Here is a 20,495-nt window from a genome sequence, read left to right on the forward strand (position 1 = left end):
AAGTGTACCATAGAGCCTGTTATTCAGAGCCCGTTCTTACTTTCTACACACTCATAACAACTAGCTATCTGGTCTCGCTGCTGACTATATATTACTGGAGACAACAGGTTGGGAGGGAGTGCGGGGGGCTAGGAGGTATAGACCTAATAAAGAGGCTACATTGGCAATGGCAGGAAATGTTAACAGATGCTCTGATAGCCACAGAAGGGTTCAGAGAAACCGTTCAATGTCATTTTCCAAGTGGGGCAAAAATGCCCGATTACCTTATATGGAGCTATATGGAGCAAATGCCCTCTTAACATCCTTTGAAACACCTGCGTGTTGCATCCTTGAACAACAACGATACTCTTGGTGACAAGGCTGAATTCATGCATGTTCAAGTGTGATCAATAGCTTTTATTTGAAAGGACAGGGAAACCTGTTTCAGTTCAGGAAGGATTTAATTTATACCAGTGCATATGTTTTTAATTTGGGAAGATGGGAATTTGAGAGGGTGGAAAACAGCTAGTCATCATACGTGGATTTTTGCAACAGCAAAGCCTCCTACTAAATGAGACCATAGTAAAGGCAGAATTGTGTATAATCAGAAAATGAATAAAATTTTTCTGATCAAAATCAAAGAAAAAGAAAAAAATGAAAAAAAATTCTGATCAATTGACTAATATTTTTCTTGTGTTTCATATTCAGGCATAACTTCTACTTCAGAAGAAGTAACTCCTTCATCTGGTAATGCCCCCTGGCCACTGCACTGCAAATGTATGCAAATGGGACACTAGGATCACTCTGTCCACCACTGGGGCCGAGAGTAGGCAGGATTGGGGGTGGTGTGGTATCAAGTTGTCATTGTCCTTGAGCAAGGTGACTCATCCAGGCCGGACCCTCCACCTGGCATGAGGTGGAAGTGGGAGGTTGGTAAGATGGAGAGAGGACCTTCCTGGCTGGGTCCTATCACCTGCCATGGGTTCTGGTACCCTCATACATCTCTCCTTCGTAGCACTTGCTACAATTACAATTGACATTTCTATGTATGATCGTTCGACCTCATCTGAACTTCCCATGACACAGTCCTCTCTTTGAGGACAGAAAGAGCCATATGTGGTTTACTTGGCTGTTTTACTCCAGCTGTGGCACAGTGCCTGGCACAGAGGAGTGGGGAGTCAATATTTGTCAAATAAATGAAGGTCACGTTTTCTGTGTTCTAGGGACAGAGAAAAGAAAACAAACTAACTATGAAACACAATTTGTTTGCCATCCGGGAGGTTTTGACCAATTAACTTTTCTCGTTTCCAGAATCTTTGAATACCGCTCTAACTACCTCAACAGGTAATTTAAGTGTTATTTTGGGTTTCATCTTGCTTGCTGTACTTTATGTTATTTTGTTTCCCAGTGAATTTATTAAACAACTTTTTATGTCCTTTAATAATAAATTAAAGAATTTATTGTTAAATTCTTTAATTTTTAGTAATCTTTGAGTTTTAAAATAGGGTCTGTATTGACTTTACTCTTAAAGACCATCTCTGATCCCCTGGTGAATTCTGGGCAACTCAGCTAAATGCATAAGCCAAGGGAAAAACTTGTCCAACCCATTAGACCAAGTTGAATACGTGAGCACATTCAATGACTGACAGGTGGTCTAAGGCAGGAGTCCTCAACCCCCAGGCCACAGACCAGTAGGGCTCCAGAGCTGTTAGGAACTGGGCCACACAGCAAGAGGTGAATGGCGGGCAAGTGGGCATCACCACCTGAGCTCTGCCTCCTGTCAGATCAGTGGCAGCATTAGATTCTCATGGGAGCGCAAACCCTGTGTGAACTGCAAACATGTGAAGGATCTAGATTGTGTGCTCCTCATGAGAATCTGACTAATGCCTGATGATCTGAGGTAGAACAGTTTCATCCTAAAACCATCCCCCATCCTCCCTGCCATCCGTGGAAAATGTGTCTTCCACAAAAACAGACCCCTGGTGCCAAAAAGGTTAAGGACCACTGGTGTAAGTCAATCACCTACTTGAGTCTGTGGAGAAAGCTTCTCCTGGAGACCGGCCACCAACCAGTGTTGCCAGAATGGAGAGAAGTCAAGCCGTGGTTTTCCCTGATCCTCCTTGACTTTCACCAGCATTCAGTGAGGAGGACCAAGGCAGTGAGGGATGCAGAGTCGACCAAGACAGCAAGTAACTCACCTCTTACACAATAGATTTTGAGTGATGCTGGTTGGAACTACCCAAGGAGTCTCTAATGTGACTCTGGGTTCAAGAACTTCACAAATAGAATGTAGAGAAATCTGTGGGTTTTTTTGGTGAAGGAAGGGGGATAATAAGGATGGTGGTCTTCCCTGTTGTAGGTGCCGACGCAAATGAGGTATATAACATCAGATTCAGCACCAAAATGAGGCCTTCACTACTGAGAAAGCTGGATTGGCGGGAAACAGTACAAAAGACAAATGGACCTGCCACCCCTCCCCACCCTTAGCTAGATCTTGAGACAGCCCAGCTAGGGAAAATTCCAGTCTGCAAAGCTGATCTTTCCTGGGTCACTGACACCAGCCATTTGAAAAGAGGAGAAAGGCGGGGAAAGCAAGTCCCCACTCATAGAATCTTTGTTAGATTAGCACCATACCACTGAGAAACCTGGCCCGAGGCTGTGGCTCCCCAGTTACCTCTACCTCCATGGGAAGAAGTAGCATTTTGGCAAGAGGAATGGAGACCCACGGGAAGGAATGGAAGGGTGGCTCAGAGGCAGTGGGGGCTCTGGAGATGCCTTGCCACGGCTCCTGACTGCAGAGCAGGAGGACAAGCCTGGCAGTCACTCAAATCCAGGACACCACCTTCCTGTCTCCTGCACCTTGTAGAGGTGCATGTGCCTGATGAGACTGTCTTAATGCTGCCTTGTCCTCTCTGTTCACCTTGATGAGGCTGTCTTAATGCTGCCTTGTCCTCTGCGTTCACCTTGATGAGACTGTCTTAATGCTGCCTTGTCCTCTGCGTTCACCTTGATGAGACTGTCTTAATGCTGCCTTGTCCTCTCTGTTCACCTTGATGAGACTGTCTTAATGCTGCCTTGTCCTCTGCGTTCACCTTGATGAGGCTGTCTTAATGCTGCCTTGTCCTCTCTGTTCACCTTGATGAGACTGTCTTAATGCTGCCTTGTCCTCTGCGTTCACCTTGATGAGACTGTCTTAATGCTGCCTTGTCCTCTGCGTTCACCTTGATGAGACTGTCTTAATGCTGCCTTGTCCTCTCTGTTCACCTTGATGAGACTGTCTTAATGCTGCCTTGTCCTCTCTGTTCACCTTGATGAGACTGTCTTAATGCTGCCTTGTCCTCTCTGTTCACCTTGATGAGACTGTCTTAATGCTGCCTTGTCCTCTGCGTTCACCTTGATGAGGCTGTCTTAATGCTGCCTTGTCCTCTGCGTTCACCTTGATGAGACTGTCTTAATGCTGCCTTGTCCTCTCTGTTCACCTTGATGAGACTGTCTTAATGCTGCCTTGTCCTCTCTGTTCACCTTGATGAGACTGTCTTAATGCTGCCTTGTCCTCTGCGTTCACCTTGATGAGACTGTCTTAATGCTGCCTTGTGCTCTCTGTTCACCTTGATGAGACTGTCTTAATGCTGCCTTGTCCTCTGTGTTCACCTTGATGAGACTGTCTTAATGCTGCCTTGTGCTCTCTGTTCACCTTGATGAGACTGTCTTAATGCTGCCTTGTCCTCTCTGTTCACCTTGATGAGACTGTCTTAATGCTGCCTTTGTATTCACTTGCAGCTTCAATCTCCACTGCCGAGACCTCCACACAAGGTAGAACACTCTGTCTGCTGTTCTGTCAGTGCCTCTTCTTGGAGTTCTGTTTATCAACTTGGAATTCAAAACTTTTGTCCCCAACATATCCTCAGTAAAAACAGAAACCCAGGAGTCCCTTCCGCCAGTATATGTCTCTTCTTCCTTTTATCTCTAGAGATCTCTTCAACCTCAGTGGAAGGGACCTCTCCATCTGGCAAGGTCTCTCTCATGGTACTAGTTAAGTTAGTGAGACTAGCTTCTTGTATGTCATGTTCTATTCAGAAAATGAGCCTCAGTAATGATCACTTTTGCTGCAAAGTTAACCTCATTGAAAAGACACAGCCGGCCTTTTCCACTCATGTTTGTGTCCTGCTCTCTTTGTTAATGCACGGATGCAGCTTCAACTTCAGCAGAAGTGGACACACCCTCTGGTAATGTTTTCTGCCTGTCGCATTTCTAAGGTTCAATATGATCAACATTTTTTTCTTTCTCTGTAGCAAATGAGCATATATAGGTACTGGCTGTTCTGTCTATGGTATGAGCCTCAATGTAAACAGAAACTCCAGCATCCTTTTCACAGAAACTGAGGTTCATATTCTCTTCATTTATCCATAGACACAGAAAGGGCCCCTTCACCAGGGCACGCCTTCTGCTTGCTGTACTGGTCTTGATCAGATGTGCCCATGGGAGGCCAGGGCTGGGGGTCCACCCTCTCCTGCTTAGCCATGTGTGTCAGGTTTCAGGTGATGCTCTGAGCCAGCCAGCACACCTGAACTCACAGGTGGAAACACTGGGTTGTGATAGGGTTAGTACTATCCATCTGCTCTTCTGTTTTCCACCATGTAGTTGGTCAAATCAAAACATTCTTCTGCATTTGCAGATGTGACTTCCACTGCAGCTGAAGTATCTTCTTTACCAGGTATGCTCCCTGCTCCTTGAAGCAGCCCTGATGAGTGACTTTCTGAGAATGCTCAGCCCAGCAAGAGTTTACGCACCCAGAATAAACACTTCTGTTTCCCCAGACGAGGTCAGGGGACAAGAGAAGAGAGGTCAGGGGAGAAGAGAGGAGAAGTCAGGGGAGAAGAGAGGAGAAGCCAGAGGAGAAGAGAGGAGAGGTCAGCAGAGTCCACTCAACTCCCCAGAGGATTCCAGGACACTCCTCTACTGAGAGTCATGAAACTGAATGCAGTGTAGGTGGATGCTGGGGAGAGGATAAATAGGATAAAATAGCTTAAAATGTCAAGACTTTAGAGATGGTCTAGAGTAGAAATTCCCAAATGTGCATACATGCGTGAGCCTCATGTGGAACTTGTGAAATGCAAATTCAGTGGCGCCAGGTGGAGCTTTTCTAAGGCTCCCAGGCGATGCCACTGCTGCTGGTCATGGACCTGGTTGGGAGAGTAAGATGTTGAACCATCACCCTCATTTTGGAGGAAAATGAGGCCCAAAGAAGGAAGAGATCTGCCTAAAGTCACAGAGCTAGGGCGAGGCAGAGCCAGGTGTCCTGACTCCTGTCCAAAGTCCTTTCTGCTGATGATTCCATCTCTGTGATTCTCCCAAATCCCTATGACATTGACATCTTCAGTAACAAGGCTCTGCTGCTTTCTTCTATTTTATTTATTTTCTTCTTCTTTTTTTTTTCTTCAAGACTTGGGTACTTTGAAGACATGGGGGTAAAATTCAATGAAACCAAAGTTCAGCACTTTCTTTTCACTTATGTTTAAATTGGCCATCAGCTGGCCTTCCTGCCTTCCTGCCTGCCTGCCTCCTTCCTTCCTTCCTTCCTTCCTGCCTGCCTTCCTTCCTTCTTTCCTTCCTTCCTGCCTCCCTTCCTCCTTCCCTCCCTTTCTCCTATTTCTTCTTTCCTTCTTCCCTCCCTCCCTTCCTTCCTTCCTCCCTCTCTCCTTCCCTTTCCTCCTACCTCCATTCCTCATCTCCTCGCTTCCTTCCTTCCACCCACACCATAACTCTACTTTTGTCAGAAGATTCCTTTGCCTGTAATTCTCACTGACTCTTGACATCACATGAGGCAACCTTTTCTTTGAGAATCTGGTTGATGATAACTGGGTTGGTTTGGTGACAGATTAGGTGACACTTGCAGGTTTTACATCCTTTGTGAAGGCATGCCAGTGAAATCACTTCCTGTTTGGGAAGGGCCACTGGAGTGGGAGAAAAGGCGTGGTGACCATTAAACCCTTCCCTTCCTTCCCGTTCACCTCTGTTAGCCACAAGGAGTCTGGGTAAAGGCAACTCCCACAGCTATCCTCCTCAAAGGCAAAGTGCTTAGATTACATGCTTTGGGGCCTCATGGGCTTGAGCTGTAGATAACCTGAGCACTCTATACAACCCCTGAGTCTCCATTTCCTCATCTACAAAATAATGACAATACTTACCTGAAACATTTGTCGTGAGGATTAGAGATGCAAATTATCTGATACACTGTAGATGTTCAAAATGAGAGCTGTCAATCTCCCTCGCAAAATGCCAACTTCTCATACTCCAGTTCATGCCTGAATGTGTGATTCCACAAGATAAATGCATGGGGTGGATTTCTATTGCATATCACTTACGAAATAGGCTTATTTTCATACGCTTGTAGTCTACAGTGTAAAATTTCAATGAAGCCAAACTTTAATGCTTTCTTTTCAAGAGATTTTTTTGTTTGTTTTTTGGCAGCCGCAGATCTAATTTCAACCAAAGTGACACCATCACCTGGTAATGATCTTATGCCTGTTGCTAGATTAATGCTTCATTTTATTACTTACACTACCCTATTCTTTCATAAACGCCATTGTTTATTTTTCTACCGGGATTTCCTCTGTATATGTTACTGTGGAATTACATCTCTCAGATATGGCTTTTCTCTTATCTAAAAATATTTCTGGGGAAACTCACTTGATTTTCTTGGCTTTATTTTCAACCCCTATAAAACTGTTTTCTACAAAATATAATTTTTTAATTCTTCCTTGCAAAATTCAGTATATTTATAAAGCTTCTTTTCTCACCATTTAATGCATTATTTTATATCTGGGAAATAAACAGGATACAGCACCACTTACTACTTCCTTTTTTTTTTTTTCTTTCCTGAGACAGGATCTTACTCTGTTCCCAAGGCTGGAGTGCAGTGGCCTTGACCTGTTGTGCTCAAGTGATCCTCCCACCTTCACCTCCTGAGTAGCTAAGACTGCAGGTGTGCACCACCATGCAGCTAATTTTTAAATGTTTTATAGATGCTGGATCTCTCCATGTCACCCAGGCTGATCTTGAACTCCTGAGCTCAAGTGATTATCCCACCTCAGCCTCCCAAAGTGCTGGGATTACAGGTGAGCAAGCTGTTATTTGGTACATTTTGATGGTAAGAAAATAAAACTTAATGGATAATATTTCTGCACCCAAATCAGAGTAGGAACTTAAACAATGTATTAGTATCTGAAATTAGAGCAAATGTTTCATTCTTTTTCAGCTTTGTATATAAATATGAATACACATTTTTAAAGTTTTTTTTTCTTATTTATAATGAAAATTTTAGTTGATGAAAAGCTGGCCCCTGTACTTGGTAATTCATGTTTGTTTCTGAACACTAAAATGATCATAATTCTATTAATACTGTTAGGATTACATTTCTTTTTCATTTAACTTCCTTACTCTTTACAGGAAAATTTTATGAGCTTGTAGGTGTATGTGTGCACACAGGTGGGTGGGTGTGGATACGCGTGCACTTTGTGGGTAGGGATCCCAAAATTCACTTTCCAAAACCTTACCCAGAAGATATTTACTCTTATTCATAGTTCAAACAAGGATGGTTATCTTGCTTCCAATATTACAGCAATAAATAAGATGAGGAGAGGGCAACCATCCTAGACCAGCATGCTGCAGTCACAGAGAAACAGAAGCCCGTGGTGTTTAACATTCACTAAGCATCTTCGATGTGCCAAAAAGAGCAGAAAATTGAAAGATGCAGTCACAACATACCAATATAAAAACAAATCATTCTACACATGTCTGTGGGCATGACACCACCAACAAAATATAGGTTTTATTTTTTATTGTTTTTATTTTTCAAATCAACCTTTTTGAAGTATAATTTGTATATATAGTGCATGCATCTATGAGTTTTGTCTAACCTACACAACTGTTCACCACCACCATCAAGATAGACAGCATTTCCGTGACCCCAGAAAGTTCCCTGATGCCCCTTCTCAGTAAATGTCTCCCACCTTCCCCAGGCCACCACTGCTGTGCCTTCCATCGCTGTAGAACAGATTTGCTTTTGTATTGGTCATTTGTTACTTTTTACTGCTTAGTAATATTCCACTGTGTGCCTGTACCATGATTTACCCTCTCTCCTGCGGATGGGCACCTGCATTGTTTCTGGATTTGGGCTACTGTGGATGCTTCTGCTATGTCCAGATCTTTCTGTGGTCGTGGACATTTGTTCATCTTGAGTAAAAACCAAGTGGAAGAACTAGGTTGTATAATATGGTTTTTAGAGTGAACATATGAGCTCTTATTCATCCAGAGTAAAAGTAATTTCACTGGCGACATGTTTGATGAGTCAAGGCAGTGCCTCATTTTAGAACAACTGTCTCCTAAAGATTTAAAACTGTTTTCTGGTTTTTGTTTTGCCTGTTTGCTTTGTTTTTTGGGGTGTTTTAATTTTTGTTTACAGATTAAGTTCTTAGGTATGTGGAAAACTAGGCTTTTCCACAGGGCCATTCCTGAGGGCTTCAGATAATGAAGGCTTTACTGTATGAAAGAAAGTGTGTGTGTGTGTGCGTGCGTGTGCGCGCACGCACACACAACAAAACCAGAAACAGTTTGTACTGCAAATAGCAGTGGCACCCTGAGGTGTGTGTGTGTGTGTGTGTGTCTTTGTTAGAGAACAATAAAACCAGAAACAGTTCGTATAGCAAATGCCAAGTGGCACCCTGCAATGCCGTCCAGAATGTTAACCTGACCACCTGACCATTTCTCTCGCCACACAGAGCCGCCCCTGCGCCTGGTGGGCTCGCGGAGCCGCTGCGAGGGCCGGGTGGAGCTGCGGCACCAGGGCATGTGGGGCACGGTGTGTGACGACCACTGGAACATCAGGAACGCCCGCGTGGTGTGCCGCCTCCTGGGGTGCGGCCACGCTCTGGGTGCCCCGGGCCGCGGCCGCTTCGGCCAGGGCACCGGGCCCATCCTGCTGGATGACGTGCGCTGCGCCGGCAACGAGGATGCTCTGGAGCACTGTGCTCACTCGGGCTGGGGCCGGCACAACTGCCAGCACCGAGAGGACGCGGGCGTGGTGTGCGCAGGTACCACAATCCCTGCCCACCCTGCCTTGTCTCTCCTCACATTCCTAGAGTCAAAGTTCACCATCTGGGGAAGTCAAGTGTGGCCGGGGTCCCAGATCCGAGGCTACTGAGGGCATGGTGGTTATGTACCCTTGGTGGTAAACATTTTAATCATCCAGGCTTAGGGGCGAGCGCACTCCTCACTTTTGTGATGCCTGATCAGCGCAGTATTGGTTCTGAAATGCAGCTAAACGATGATGGGTCAAAGGAAGGAGTGGCGGTGTAACAAAATGACTAAGGCCGTCGAACTTGCTGCTGTTCATCTACAGTTTGTCCAGTCCCTCTTTCCATCTCGGAGGAGAGCTTCAAGAGCACAGTTCTTGGTGGACACTCCTCCTCCCCTGGACCCAACCCTCAGAAGTCAGAGAGACACCGCACGGGCGTCCCGGGCTCCTCCAATGTCCCTTTCGTCCAAGATTTGGCCTATACCTTTCCTGGAATGCATTTTATCACCTAGCTTCTGCCTGGCCATTCTGACTTTCAGAGGTTGACTTCCCTCTGGATGGAGCAGTGCTTCCTTACATGTGTCCTAAACTTACCCTAAATCTCAAGGAGTTCTGGAATTCTAAGATTTGAAACACAAGTATGAGCTCACCTGGTCTATTCCATTCTTAGTTCTTTACAGATAAATCAAAGGAAGTGTTGCCACTGCTTTTGCCCTTGCAGGTGTTGCCTTGTTTTGCATAGACATGGGACCCAAATAGAAAAGCTGCCAGAGCCCCCTGAAGGCAGACATGAATCACACCAAGCCAAGGAGTATGAGTGTGTGCTAGGGTCCCAGGGCCCTCACCTTCCAGGTCCTTGTTTTGATCATGTCAGTTCCTAGTTCTAGTTATTCCTATTGCTGTCAGGGGGCTGATTCTAAATGACAATCCATTTTCCATTCTTGGATTGTATGCCAAGTGGGTCCTTTGGACATTCACTGAGGAGTTGAGTGAACCTGGCTGGCCATGCTTCCTGGGCTGGGTGTTGGCCCTGGGTACTGCCCATCCTTGCTTCAGAACTATAGAAGCCTTTGATATCTACCAATTACATTTTTCCCAGCTTGAGGCCCCAAGCATGTCATGCGCTTGGGAAAGGACACGATTCAGTGTTCATACACAGGATAGCATTACGACCTTAGAAGGCATGTGTCTACTATTCTCTCACTCCAATAAATCTTGGAATTGATGATACGTGTATTCTCAACTCTACTTCATAAATGCTAGGCTCCAGCTCCATCAGGAGGCCCTGGGTCCTCCTTTCCTTTGCATGCTGGAATATTCTCATGCCACTGTACCCCAGCTTTAGTAGCAAAATCAAATGAGCCCATTCCCCTACACTTCATGTCTACTACCAGCTACATCCTCCTCTTGCAGTGTTCTAACACAGTTGACATTGGTTTTCGTCCTTCTCCTCTCACCAGGTCCGGCTGACTCTCTTGTGCCTAAGGACAATGGTAAGGTCTTCTCCCCTCTAGGATCTGAGGCTAAGGATGCTGATGGGGGAGCTAAGAGAGCAGCCTAGTAAGGGAGAAAGAACAGGCTGTGAAGGGGACCCACTTCTGTGTTCTCACTGAGGTCTCTGGATTTCCACCCACTCTCTGGGTTTTAGGAGGTTGGGAAGAAGCCCCTTTGCACCCAGGCTCCCTTTCTCCAACTTATCTCTATACGAAGACCCAGATAGATGGTGTTCAGGCACAGAGTTCTCAACATGAGAAATGAGCCATCCATAGAACACGGGCTCTGGTTAGGATTCCCCATGGGTGTGGCATGACCTCAAAGCCTTCTTGGAAGAGGGTAGGTATAAGTAAAATTAATGAAAGTCAAGTCAAGGATTGGGTGTGAGGAATGCTGAGCCAGCCCCAGCTGATGGTAGTTTTGTAAAGTAAAGGTATACCCACACCCAAGACCTGTGTGGCCAGTGTACCAGTTTCTCTTTGTGAGGGTTTCTCCATCTTCCCCTCCTGCAGCCCAGCTATCCTGCTTGCCTCACCTCTTCCAAGCTGTCATTGACCGAGGCTACCTCCGGAGGCTGGGCTACTCCTCCTGGGACATCCACTTAAATGATGAGCTATGTCGTCCCCACGTCATGGGGCGCTACCTGATCTTCAATATTCCCTATGGCCACTGTGGCACCATCCGGCAGGTAGGACACTTCCCAGGTGGTGCTACCCTTCTGTGGATTATGCCAGGGTGAAAAGTTTGGGAAATTCAACCACCTATTAAAAAACTATGTAAGGACGGAGGGAAAGTGCAAGCCATAACTTCATTTCTGAGTTTGGTAAGATTGAGAGTAGCTCATTAGTTTGTGTGAAACTTTTTTTCCTTTGGGGAATCTGGGATACACAATAACAAGTGTTGAGTGCTGATGGGTGGATGGATGTGTGGATGGATGGATGGATGATATATTCTTTTCACTCTAGAGGCAATGTATTTTCCACACATGCCTCTTGATTGAGCATTGGTGCACACCTACCATGTGTAAACTATGGTGCCAGGCATGTGAGAAGACAGATTGTCCACTTGCCCATCTGACTGCTAGGTTTCTAAGTAGTTAACTACATTCCACGATCAAGAAAGCAAACCTTTAGGACATTGACGAATAATGACATATATATGTTTATTAAATTTTCCTTGACCTCTGGTTTATTTCACAGAACAATGGCATTGAAGTTAAGGAAACAAGTACACCAGAGACATGGAGAGTGTATAACCACAGAATTTTTTTTTTTTTTAGACAGAGTTTTGCTCTTGTTACCCAGGCTGTAGTGCAATGGCACGATCTCGGCTCACTGCAACCTCCGCCTCCTGGGTTCAAGCAATTCTCCTGCCTCAGCTTCCCGAGTAGCTGGGACTACAGGCGTGTGCTACCACGTCCAGCTAATTTTTGTATTTTTAGTAGAGTCAGGGTTTCACCCTGTTGACCAGGATGGTCTCGATCTCTTGACCTCGTGATCCACTCTCCTCGGCCTCCCAAAGTGCTGGGATTACAGGTGTGAGCCACCACGCTCGGGCAACCACAGAATTTTTTTTTCCTCAGTATTTAAGCAGGGTAACCTGTTCCCAAGCAAGATCTCCATATGGTTCCTCTATTCCTTTACATCCCCTGATTAGACTCAAACATGAGGCCAGGAAACCCCTGACATTGTTAGAATTCATTCACATTTTGTCTATTTCGTTGTGCAGATCATAGTCATTCTTATCCTTTTTGCTTTGAAAATTCTACTTTTTACCTCAGAGGTTTCTGCCCCAGGATCTATACCCTCTGTGTCTGCGAAGCGGGCACCCCCAGGGAAGCTTCTGGGCCGTCAGGGAAGACCCTGCACATGTTTTCTCTGTCCTTGCTGGCTCAGCTTCCCCTGAAAACCCCATGAGCTGACCAGGGTGCTGGGGCCAGAGGTCAGTAGAGTCAGGGAGCACTGAGAAGGAAAACACTGCTGCACAGCGGTCCTGTGTTTGATTTCAGTCAGTGGATGAGTTGCCTTCTAGGTGCTGGGGCCACAGCAGCCGCAAGACTGAGAGAATTCCTGCTCCACGGCTCTTAACGTTCACGAAACATGGGACAGGATCAGACCAAACAAACAACCAGAATTCTTTTTACACCAAAAGAGGTTAAGAAGATAGGAAAACGAGGGAGGATAAAAAAGTCGTTTGGAGTGGAAGAGAAGCTGGGTTGAAGAGCCTGGTGACTGAGAAGCTGAGCCAGCCCTGGGCTGGGGCAGCCAGGCAGAGGATGTGGGGATCAGCCAGGGCTGAGGTCCCGAGGCAGCTGCAGCCTTGGGGCTTGGAGGAAGAGACTGGAGACAAGGAAGCCCAAGATCAGAGTGGAAGTGGGGGCAGGACCATGTGGGTGAGGAATTTGACTTTTATTATAAGTTGACATTGTCAAGGAGGGTAATTATCACCCTTATGGGTAGGGGGGAGATAGATATTCACTCTTAGAGGAGTTAGATAGATAGATTGATAGATAGAGATATCTTTCTGGCTCAAGCACGGATAAACAGCCTATATAAACTGTATCTTGTATTACAATTCATGGTCAGAGTTTGAGAGAGGGCAGGATGAGTAAGATGTCTACAGAAGCTCCTTAACAGGGCCATGGTGGAAAAAAAGGTTGAGATACGTTGGCCTAAGCTGACAGGGCAGTTCTCAGAGGTTCCAAGAAGAAGGTCACAAGATCTGAGTCCCGCAGACTAAGGCTTCCTTGAGCAAATGTTCCCAGGCAGGATGAGCCTCTAGGCATCTACACAGGCTATGAGAGGCAGCGACCCCTGCCTGTCGGCCACAGCACAACCTTACCTCCTGCAAGTCATGTTGGATTTCAAGACTGAGAGTGAAGTTCAGCAGGGCCAGACCCACAGCTCACGTGGAGCCAGTACTGGTCTGGAGTCAAGGGCAGGGGAGAGATTAAAGAGAGGACAAGAGCCCCAGGGATGGGGGTGGGGGTGGCCTTCAGGAGCCTGTAGGAATGGAGCTTGTGGAGGAACTCAGCAGACAGCTGGACCTGCCACCCCAGCTCATAGCTAGCACAACAGCTTGGTCCTTACAGGATGGAAGGGGCAGTCCAGACTTGCCCACTGGGGGCTCCCTGCATGCACCTCATATGGCATGTCACCCCTTTGTGGTGTTAAGTACCACAGAGGTCTGGCCCTGAGAGATACTCCCTCCAGCAAGTCAGCAAGCTGGCGCCAAGTGGGGTGGGAATGAGAGGTCTCAGCTCACAGAGGCAGGTGCTTGTCAGGAGCCAAGAGTGCTGCCCACAACTCTTCTCTCATCCTCACAGGAGCACCTTGGTTCCCTCAGCTACTCCAATTCCATCAGAGGCCGGACATGGGGCCACCCTGGCCGAGTCATTGTGCGGCACAAGGTGCCCGAGCTGAAGTTCACCTGCAGGGTGGATGGCCCAGCCACAGTTGAAATCATTCATGGGGATGACACCCTGATGGAGGGTGCTGGCTACACCGTGTCCATATCCTTCCTCCAGTCACCCGAGTCCCAGCATGTGGGAGGCATAGTGCCCTACTATGCCAGCCAGAGGAAAGAGGTCTTCCTCCAAGCCACCCTCCACAGCCCCAATCCCAGCCTGATGCTCTTCGTGGATACCTGTGTAGCTTCTCCAGATCCCAATGATTTTACAACCATCAAGTATGATTTGATCCGGCAGGGGTAAGGAAGATGAAAGGCCCTCTGGGGTGGACTACTGTATTCACCTGGCATGCCTTTAGGGAATCTGTGGCTTCTCAACTGGTATTTCTACATTAGAAATTTGTGCAGAGTCCTCCCTATGTCTCAGAGGCAGAGTGGGGGCCCTCACCATCCTCTGATCCCAGTTGAGGACAAATGGTAATAAGCAGGCAGTTATAAGACAGCTTCCCTTAATTCCCCACAGTCCTGGGGAGGGCCCTTGTGGCGCTGGGTGGGCTCTGCTGCATCACCCCACCCTTTCATGTCCATGCCTCCTTCCCTTCTAGTCGTATGACTTCAGTGGACTCCCCATTCATGGTACAGGCCTGGGACATTGGCCTACGCTGAGGAACTAATGGGCTATCCCAAACTAAGATCTTAGTTATACTTGGGAGACTTATTCTGGCTCCTTCGGTTAACCAAAAGATTTGCTAAGTTAGAACTTTGGCCAATTGCTTGCCATTATAGCTCTCTTGTCCCCTAACAGGGGCAAAGTACAGTTGGCAACAAATCTGAAAACAACAAAAATCCATCACTTACTACTCAATGGCAGCTTTAGAGTGGTGGGAACCACAGCAGCCTGAAGTCCGTGGAGAGCACTGTGGTGCCCATCTCCAAAAGCCAGGGGAGGGACAGGACACAGCACCTTTCCACGGGCAGTGTGAGCCATGGTGTGAGAGGTGCACGGAGGTGGCACTAAACTACATTGAGCCACAGAGAAAGAAAGCTCTTCCCTTTCAACCCCCATTATAAATATATCACCCAAGAGGCTCAGTGTGGTGCCAGAATTTAACAACGGACACTTTTTTTCTCCTGCTTGCTTCAGTCTTAATTTGTTCCTCTTTCTCTAGTTTTCAAAGCTTGGAGTATAGATTTTAGAGATTTCTTCTTTTCTAACATATGTATTTTATAACTTTCCCTCTAAGCACTGCTTTAACTGCATTCCACAAATTTTTGATAACTTGTATATTCATTTTCACTTAGTCCAAAATACATTTCAATTTATCTTGAGATTTCTTTGACCCATCATTACTTAGAAGTGTGTTGTTTAATTTCCAAGCATTTGGGAATTTTCCTGGAATTGTTCTGTCATTAATTTTGAGTTTAATTCCACTGTGATCTGATCGTGTATTTTGTGTTATTTCTGTTCTTTTAAATGTGTAATGGTATCTTTTATAGCCCAGAATGTAGCCTGTTCTGATGAATATTCCATGTGGACTCGAGGAGAGTGTGTGCCCTGCTGTTGCTGGATGGAGGGCTCTATAAATGTCAGTTGGATGTGGTAGATTCAGAGTGTTGCTTAGGTCATTTTATCCTCACTGAGTTTCTTCCTGCTGGATCTGTCAGCTACTGTTGGAGGGGTTTTGAAGTATCCAACTTATTACAGTGGATTTGTTGATTTTCTTTGCAGTTCTGTTGGTTTTTGTTTCATCTATTTTTGTCTCATGGGTTTTGTCTCAATGTATTTTGTCCCAAAATACACTGTGTTACGTGCTTACACATGAAAAATGGTTGTGTCTTCTTGGAGGAGCAGCCACTTCCTTGTTAGGTAATACCCCTCTTGCTACCTGATAATTGCCGTGCTCTGAAGTTTATTTTTTTCTGAAATTAATGTAGCTGCTCCACCTTACTTTTGATTAGTGTTTGCATGGTATATCTTTCTTCATCCCTTTACTTTTAACTTGTCTTTAAAGTAAGTTTCTCATAGACAGTAATAGTCGGGTCTTGTTTTTTAATCTACTCTGTCTCTAAATTGATCTATTTTGACCATTCATATTTAAAGTGATTCTTGACATGTCATTGGATTAAAATCGATCATTTCTATCAGTTGCGTTTGTTCTTTGTTTCTCTGCTCACACTCCTGTTGCTGCCTTCTCTGGTTTTAATTGAACATTTTCTATGACTCATTTTATCTCATTGCATCAGTTCTTTTCTTAATTTTTTTTTTTTTTTTTTTTTTTTTGGTGATTTCCCTAGGGTTTACAGATTTGCATTTTTTAATCATCTAAGTTTGCCTTCAAATAAAACCACTAACATTTTTAATCTCTCTTTGCACAAAATAGAATAGGCCTTTTGAAGGCAAGAGTTTTACCTAGAATTTCATTACTTTGTTTTGTTTTTATTGTGTTTGTTTTCTAGTTCCTTTCCATTTATGGCCAGGAATAGTGGTTTTTCCACTCATAGTAGTGTTAAAAAGTTTTTTTATGAAAGAAAGGGTGAGTAGTGGGAAGAACTCCATTGCAATTCAGAGGTCTGGGTCCATGCCTGATTTTCTGGGTTACAGTGAACTCATATCATGCTTTAAGTTAATCATTTTGTTGTGGGGTTTTTCTCCCCATCAGGTGCATCAAAGACAATACCTACGTCAACCTCCACCCCCGCCAGAAGAACATCGCTCAGTTCAAGTTCAACGCCTTCAGCTTTCTTGACAGCTATGATGAAGTATATTTACAGTGTTTGGTTGCAGTGTGCAAAGTAGGGGACTATGCCTCTCGCTGCTCCCAGGGCTGTGCAGGGCAGAGTAGGAGAGGTGCAGGCCCCGTGGAGGCCAAGGAGGAGCAGACTGAGCATTTCCAAATGGTGGGGCCACTGAAGATCCACAAAGCCACTGCTCAGAAGGAGACTCTTGAGTGATTCATGTGAATCTGTAGAAAGAAAATCTATTCCTTTTCAATAATGTTTGAAAAATCAGAAGTTATCCATGTAGAGACAGGTCAAAGAAACAGCCAGAGGGGATTGCTTCTCTAAGGTTTGTTACTAAATAAATCTCTGATTACTAAACTTCTAAGACAATTACTCTTTGCTGGCTACAAATGTTGCATTTTCTAATTCTTTACTCTCAAGAACTTGATCATTGTCTTAAAGTGTACAAAATGTTACAAAGAGCAGGGTTATCTCTCTATACACCATTTCCAATTTAAAAATTATTTTTTGAAGTGGACTGTTTAATCATCAGATGCTATTAAGTGGATCTGTTTTTGTCCTCTGATGGTATGAGAATTTATTTTCAGCTCTTGGCAAGAGTCTTATGAAAAATAAACTGTCAGGAAATCACTTCTCATTTTTTTAAACTCTAACTGGTCAGTTGAATCAAACATGTCATTTACTTATCATAACAAGCTTTAATCATTTTGTTTCAATGGGAATAAATTGGGCCTAGGCTTTTGTGTTTGGATTGTAGCTTGCAAATGAAAGGCTAAAATGAAATCACAGGAGCCACATGTCTGCTGTCTGAGCTGCTAATGCAGGGCAGGTGAGCCCCAAAGAGGAGCTTAACCTTCGAGGTTCTTTGCTTTGCCCAGGAAAGAATTCAAGGGCAGACTAGAGGTAGGAGAAAACAGTTTTATCAAAGAGGCAACATTATAGCTCCAGCAGTGTTATCGTTCCATGACTGCTCCTGCAGAGCATGGCTACCGCGTAGGTGAAGATTAGCAGCTTGGGGCACTTTTGCAGTCATATTAATATTCATACTCACTTTTAATAGCATGCAGATTAAGGGTTGGTTTATGCAGAAATTTCTAGGGAAGGAGTAGTAACTTGAGTCATTGGGTCACTGCCATGGAAAAAGGCAGTAACTCCCAGGTGCTGCCATGGCAACAGTAAATTGACATGGCAAACTGGTGGGCATGTTTGATTGAAAGCTGCTTCCAGCCCAGCCCTGTTTTAGTTAGTCCTCAATTTGGTCCACTGCCTGAGCTCCACCTCTGGAGTTGAATGCTGCCTCCTGCTTCACACCAGACGTTTGTGTGTCCATGTTCTGAATCCGTTTCCCAAATCCGCACAGCATTTGGGAAATCTGAGAAGTACACACAAAACGTGAAAAGCACACAAGCAAAGATTAGCTTATTCCAGCATCCTTCCTGAGGAGAGCAGTATCCACTCTCCTCTCTCTTTACCTTAACAGAAAGAGAGCTGTGCTAGACTCACTATCCTTGAAGGTGTCTTTAAAGAAATACACTTGAACATAGTCAGATTTGTATTTTTGCTTATCAAGAAATATTCAGTAACTATATATATATATATATATATATATATATATATATATATATATATTTTTTTTTTTTTTTTTTTTTTTTTGAGATGGAGTTTCGCTCTTGTTACCCAGGCTGGAGTGCAATGGCATGATCTCAGCTCACTGCAACCTCTGCCTCCTGGGTTCAGGCAGTTCTCCTGCTTCAGCCTCCTGGGTAGCTGAGACTACAGGCACGCACCACCATGCCCAGCTAATTTTTTGTATTTTTAGTAGAGATGGGTTTCACCGTGTTGACCAGGATGGTCTCAATCTCTTGACCTCGTGATCTACCCGCCTCGGCCTCCCAAAGTGCTGGGATTACAAGCGTGAGCCACCACGCCCGGCCAGATTTTGCTTTGTAAAATATTCCGAAAATCCATCCTTATTAGAAGGTGAGTAGAATGACTGCTCGAGAGTCATGCCCAGATTTCCTCTCAGAGAAAGTCACTCATTCTCCAGGCTGCTGGGAGCATTGGTGGCTGGCAGCTCTCAGTGCCACTGCTCACCAGGAATTTCCCTCAGCTCAAGATAGTTTTCTAATCTGAGTTCACAGCCCCACCACTGTCAATGACTGATTCACAGAGGTGCAGAAGGGTCTGAGCATCATGCCTCAGTGTGGCATCTCTAAAGGGCAGAGCAGCCCCAGGACACCCTGGGAGAGTGGCTGGCTCTGCTACTGCAGCTGCTTCATCCTGCACCGCCTGGTCTTGCTTCCCTCCCAAGACACAGAAGCTGATCCTGAGCACACCCCCGAGGAAGCCTCCCGTACACCAGCCTCTGTATCAGAGTCCATTTCCCAGGAACCTGACCTATGCCAGGTGAGGCCCAAGCATATTAGAAACAGATTCTAGAATGGGATTTTGGAGCTGGCAGTGAGAACTTGTCACTGGTGGTAACTGGAACATGGGTGGCTCCTGACTGGAAACACATTATTTTTTTTAAATCCTCACCACATCCCCGGGAGAGGGGGTTGGGGGGTGGTAGCTGCTACCAACCCATTTTAAATTGTGGAGGCCAAGGCTGAAGATGACCTAACTCATGTAAGCCACCAGATAAGTGGGAAGAGCTAGAACCAGGCCACCCACTCCAGATCTAGGAACTTGTATCACCTTTCTGGAGTCCTTCCTAAAGAAAGAAAACTTAAATAGTAGCACACATACTGATAATGCATACACACTGATATCGGAGATATACTTCAATAGCTCCACTACAAATGACTTTACGATTCATGGTAATATGATTTTACACCATCTAGTGAGTCACAATATGTGATCATTTTCTTAGTATTACACTTTTTTGCCTGATGTGCCTCTGAATCCCTACCATGTTGGCCAGCAGAGAAGATCCAGTCAGTTCCTGATGGCTGAAGGGATATAACCAGATCAGACTGTTTTTAAGCACTTACCCCAATTTACCCATTCTAATTAAATGTTTAGGGGTTTTCATGTTAGATTAAAAAATAACTTTGCAGTCATTCAACTTAGACTACCTGGATGAACATAGAAGAGCATCACCGCATGGCTGCCTGAGAAAGTATTGATACTTAGGAGATCGACATGGAGATATTGAAAAGAATATGGGGAAGATCTGTTGTGATTTGGAGCTGGAAAATAGTCAGTGTCCTAAAGGCTTGTTCTGTGAGGGTAGAGATTCTCTCACATCCATTGTGCATTCTCTTCAGCATCCTGTAGATGCAATGCTTGTTTAGAAGGAAGGAGAATGCCTTTGGGCATTCAGGAATAATATGCTGTTTGGATGCATATAAGAACCTGAGACTATGTGTGTTGTTAGATGATGAGAGAAAATTGTGTTGATCATCTAAGGTGATTAGATTCTGTTTACATGAGTAAAATCAGTGCACGCTGGGGTCTTTAATCATATTTGTTCAGCCACAGTAAGTGGAAAAGTATAAACCCAAACTGGATACTCCTTGAGGACAATGAACCTTGGGGCTTTTGTGCTAGATGGTGAAAATGAAGAAAAATGTTATCTCATTAACTGAGAAACGGTATGAAGCCTCTCATTTTATAGTCACATTTGTGTATCTGAAGCCCTTTCCTGAAACGCCTACAGTGAGAAATGCTGCAGCTCTGCATGAAAACAGGAAGGCACGTGAAGCAAAGAGTCTGCAGGTCTCCTTCTCATGCTTTAGTTTCAGAAATGCTCACTTTTTATGTTTCCAAGAGTAGCATATCTGAAACACATCTA

The 20,495-nt window shown here is 45.0% G+C and overlaps 1 protein-coding gene across 13 annotated transcripts in view; it reads left to right on the forward strand.

Moving 5' to 3' along the window:
- Positions 1-17,329, forward strand: part of DMBT1L1 (deleted in malignant brain tumors 1 like 1) — a 102,116-nt gene extending 84,787 nt beyond the window's left edge. For 7 of the 13 annotated variants that reach the window (XM_054243417.2, XM_054243422.2, XM_054243425.2 and 4 more), the window contains 12 exons: positions 688-726; positions 1,291-1,323; positions 3,760-3,792; positions 4,173-4,205; positions 4,655-4,693; positions 6,451-6,489; positions 7,005-7,097; positions 8,760-9,071; positions 10,516-10,548; positions 11,062-11,237; positions 13,875-14,257; positions 16,618-17,329. In XM_054243417.2, the coding sequence (XP_054099392.2) occupies positions 688-726; positions 1,291-1,323; positions 3,760-3,792; positions 4,173-4,205; positions 4,655-4,693; positions 6,451-6,489; positions 7,005-7,097; positions 8,760-9,071; positions 10,516-10,548; positions 11,062-11,237; positions 13,875-14,257; positions 16,618-16,909 (1,505 nt within the window). In that variant the 3' untranslated portion in view covers positions 16,910-17,329. The remainder of the gene's footprint in view (positions 1-687; positions 727-1,290; positions 1,324-3,759; positions 3,793-4,172; positions 4,206-4,654; positions 4,694-6,450; positions 6,490-7,004; positions 7,098-8,759; positions 9,072-10,515; positions 10,549-11,061; positions 11,238-13,874; positions 14,258-16,617) is intronic. The other 6 variants (XM_035269355.3, XM_078346704.1, XM_054243426.2 and 3 more) reach the window with 4 other exon arrangements.
- Positions 17,330-20,495: the final 3,166 nt, after the last annotated feature.

Source organism: Callithrix jacchus, chromosome 12, assembly GCF_049354715.1.
Source record: "Callithrix jacchus isolate 240 chromosome 12, calJac240_pri, whole genome shotgun sequence".
Taxonomy (NCBI): domain Eukaryota; kingdom Metazoa; phylum Chordata; class Mammalia; order Primates; family Cebidae; genus Callithrix; species Callithrix jacchus.